The sequence below is a fragment of the Antrostomus carolinensis genome, unplaced genomic scaffold (genome assembly GCF_000700745.2).
Source record: "Antrostomus carolinensis isolate BGI_N321 unplaced genomic scaffold, ASM70074v2 scaffold54460, whole genome shotgun sequence".
Lineage (NCBI taxonomy): Eukaryota > Metazoa > Chordata > Aves > Caprimulgiformes > Caprimulgidae > Antrostomus > Antrostomus carolinensis.
In genome coordinates this window covers 72-3,818 of record NW_010291695.1, presented here as the reverse complement: position 1 = coordinate 3,818, position 3,747 = coordinate 72, and the positions used below count along the sequence as shown (strand labels likewise).

At 47.3% G+C, this 3,747-nt stretch overlaps 1 protein-coding gene across 1 annotated transcript; it reads left to right on the top strand.

The window, feature by feature from the left end:
• Positions 1-1,867: 1,867 nt before the first annotated feature.
• GP1BB (glycoprotein Ib platelet subunit beta) lies at positions 1,868-2,474 on the top strand (the record flags this gene model as incomplete). Its single annotated transcript, XM_010176685.2, is given in 1 exon segment — positions 1,868-2,474. A coding segment is annotated over 1 exon segment (607 nt), but the record flags the coding sequence as incomplete, so codon positions are not given.
• Between the last annotated feature and the right edge of the window lie 1,273 nt (positions 2,475-3,747).

Here is a 3,747-nt window from a genome sequence, read left to right as displayed (position 1 = left end):
GGCCTCTAGCCAGGGTCAACCCACCACATGGCAGAAAAATGTCTGTGAAGGTACAATGGCCTTGAGAAGACAAGATTTTGTCTAAATGTAGTTTTGACTCTTGGACTTACCTGTTCAAGTATTTGTGTAATGCAACTTCTGAATAAAGGACATGGTCAGTCTTTCTCAGTATCTGCAAGCTGCTCTGATTCATCAAGAGCTCCCAACTCGCTTGGCTATTAAAAGAGCAGTCCCTCAGAGAACTATCTTCCCCAGTCTGTCCTTCCTCTGAATCTAACTAGTTTATTTTGATGTGGACAGTGAAACACCAAAGGTTGTATTTTACCTCTATAACAACCATGAGAGGATGCAAGTGCCTGAAGGATCTTTTTCTTTGGCTCAACTATTGACACCAGTGTGGTCACTGGAAGTCCATTTCTTTCAGCAGATCTTCCACTGCTAATTAGGAGTAGATTTGTGTCACTGCTTCAAGGGAAACCTTAGGGTTGGCATGCTGCAAAGTGCTAGGTCTCACCATGCTGCCAAATACAGTCTTCCTGATGAGAAGGGAAACCAAAGGCCACAGTGCTCAGGGAGTGCGGTACAAACCAGTAATGTCACCTTCCAGGTTGAAATGCATTTTGAGTTCCTACTTTGCAATTGAGACACTGTGATGTTTCTGTTGGACTGAGCACATGGGCCCAGAATCACAGTTATCAGTACTGTCAGCATCTCTTCCAGGAAACATGTTCTTGTGAGCAGTGTCAGCTCCCATTTCTTGGAAGACTTGCTCAATGAAGCCTCAGCTTCCGGTGACACGCAGCAAACTTGCAGGAAGGCCTCATGTGGGAGGTGTCCCTGGGATGAGCCTGACCCTTATCTTGGTAGCCAGCTGCAAGGGGATTATCCGGGAGCTCAGTGATGCAGCTGCAGACACTCTTGCAGTGGCTGGACTGCCTTAAGACCTTCTTGTGTTATAAAGCCAGCAAGAAAGCAAGGACTGAACTACTCTGGTAAGTCATCAAAGCTACCTTCTGGGTTTGCTTTTTTCTTTTTCTTTTCATTTGGTTGACAGATTGCACAGAAAAGCACTGCTTTGTTACAGGGATGTGTAGTTGTTCTAGAGACGTTATAGCAGTTACTGTGTTCAGTGGTGGCATGAGACTGCAATACAAAGCTGATTGGCCCATGTCTCCCACCATGGTCACAGCTCCAGAAGGAGGTTATTTACCTGCTGATTATTCACCTGCTGGAGCAATGTCTAGCATGGAAAATGCCACTGACCTCCACCCTCAGTGGTCAGCACCCTCTCTGCTGGCCAAGGACTGTTTATCCCTTCTTTTCAAAACTGGAAAGGCTGTTTTTTTACTTGTGGTAACAGTAAATTTATTTCTGAATCTCCTCTTGCAGTTTGCATGAGCAAAGCTTTGCTTACAGATGTAATTCAGAGCTATCATAAGGCGTCAGCAGTTTCATATTCTAATTTTTGATTCCTTGACATAAATTTTCTTTGCTACCCTAGCAATGTGCCTCCAGTAACGCTGAAAATACAAGCAGCTCTTGCACACTTCTGAAGATTAGTGCAAATGAATTTGATGGCTGCAGCTAATCAGTAGCTGCATTAGTCTTCGGTACATATCCCACCTCAAATCCAGGGTTGGAAGACCAGGAACATTCCTTCTCCTGTAATGAGAGACCAAGAATTTGCACAACACCTCTTTTAACTTTGTTCTTTTCAGAACTCTCACATCTCCTGTGAAGGACACCAAATTCACCCAACGTTAGAAACTCGTCCTCAGAACAAACCAACAAAAGACCTGGGCTGTGGTGTCTACTTGCCTGATCTCCCCCTCATCTAATCTCACCAGGGAAGTATTTGCAGGTGAAGATGAACAGTGGATTTATCTTCTTGTCCCTCCTGGGCTTCTTACCACTTGTGATACCCACATGCCCTGTGCCATGCAAGTGTGCCACCAACATTATTGACTGCACATCAAAAGGCCTAACTGTAGCAAATCTACCAGTTGCTTTCCGCCCTTCGGCTGAAATTATCCATCTTGGTTACAACAGACTCACCTCAATTCCTAATGGGCTCTTTGACAACCTACAGAGCCTCCAGGTAGTCTACCTGCAGGGCAACCCCTGGGAATGCAACTGTGACATCCTCTACTTGCGGTCCTGGCTCCACTGGCAGCAGAACCGGACCTTATACAGGGATGTGAGATGCACATCCCCAGCTCACCTGCAGGACCGGATCATTGCCTATCTGACAGAAGATGAGATCATCTCCACATGCCAGTACTGGTACTGCAGCCTGGCTCTTCTTTCTCAGCTTTGTCTCTTCATCCTCCTTTTCCTCCAGGGTATCTTGGTTATCTTCATCGTTGCGTACCTGTGGAAGTTTTGGAGAATGACTGCTGAAGCCCGGAGCACCACTCAAGATCTACACTAGCTTGTGGACACCTGGATATATTCTTCAAGAAGCTCCTACAACAGTGATTTACACACAAAACTGAAGATTTTTTTTCCCTTTGGATGATGCTTTGCCAAGATCATGTGGTTTGTGATACCCAGAGGGGACAATTCAGTGCAGCATCTGATCCTGACTGCAGTCCAAAGCAGGACTTGAACTGATCAGACAGTTGCTGTATTTCCAAAGACCTGATTTTGTGCTTTTTAATGCTTTGAACTCTTTAACATGATCTTGTTTGCTTTGCTGAGCTGGGAGTAGGTCTGGTTTGGTAGACTAAGGAAATCATCATCTACAGCAACCAGAACTGACTCAAACTGCTCATAAGCTCGTAGGGGCTACAGTGCCCGACCCCTCCTATGCTAGAGTGTTTCAGCCGTACTTTCCATGATGCTTCTGGTTGCATTGGGTCAGGTGAGGACAGAGGTGGACAGTGAACAGTTAGGGTACTGGACTAGGACAATGGAGAAACAGAGTTTCCTTGGTGCTAACACAGATTGCATTAGTAACTTTGGTCAAGTGACTTAGTCTTCTCCTGCCTCAGTTTCCCATCAGTAAAAGGGAAAGGATGTTCGTTCTTGCTTGATGTATCTTTTCCAGTGTTCTTCTGTGGGAGGGAGGGAATGTTTAGAAGCCTACCCGTTTTACCCATCTTCCTTCTTTTTCATCTACTTACAGTTTTAATACTGACTTCAGCATCTGCTGAGTCAGACTGAGGCCCTGAATGCTGATGAGAAATTCACCGTGAAGCCAAGAGTTACCGACACCAGAAGCTTTTTCTGACTGTGCTCGTACAGCACCTGGCACAGGAGATCTGGTCTTTGGAGCCTCAAACTGAAAATCCCACTGATGTGCCTGTTGCTGGTTCTGATATCCCTTCGTTGTCTTTGGAATGAAGCAAAATTGAAATAAAATAATGATGCATGATGGTGTAAATGGCTTGTGTTTCCATTCAGGTGGAGATGTTCCCAGGGTTAAACTGGGACAGTTACTGGTTTCCACAGCCGGATGCTCTCAGTGTGGAGTTTCTGGTTCCCCTGGTTTGGTGCTCGTTGTTTTGTGATTGGGGCGGGAGGGGGAAGGTGTTCCTTGGCCGATGGCCCAGCGGCTGTGGGGGAGCGGCCCCTGTGTCCTCAGTCCCCAGCTCAGGGGGGTCCCAGTTCCCCTCCAAGGCCTCGGATCCCCAGAGAACGGGGCTCAACCGCGGGACGATGCCCCGGGCCGGGTCCAGCCGCGGGGGCGGGCGGCAGCGGGTGACGGCGCCCCCTACCGGTCCTGATTGGCGCTGAGCGCCCTCA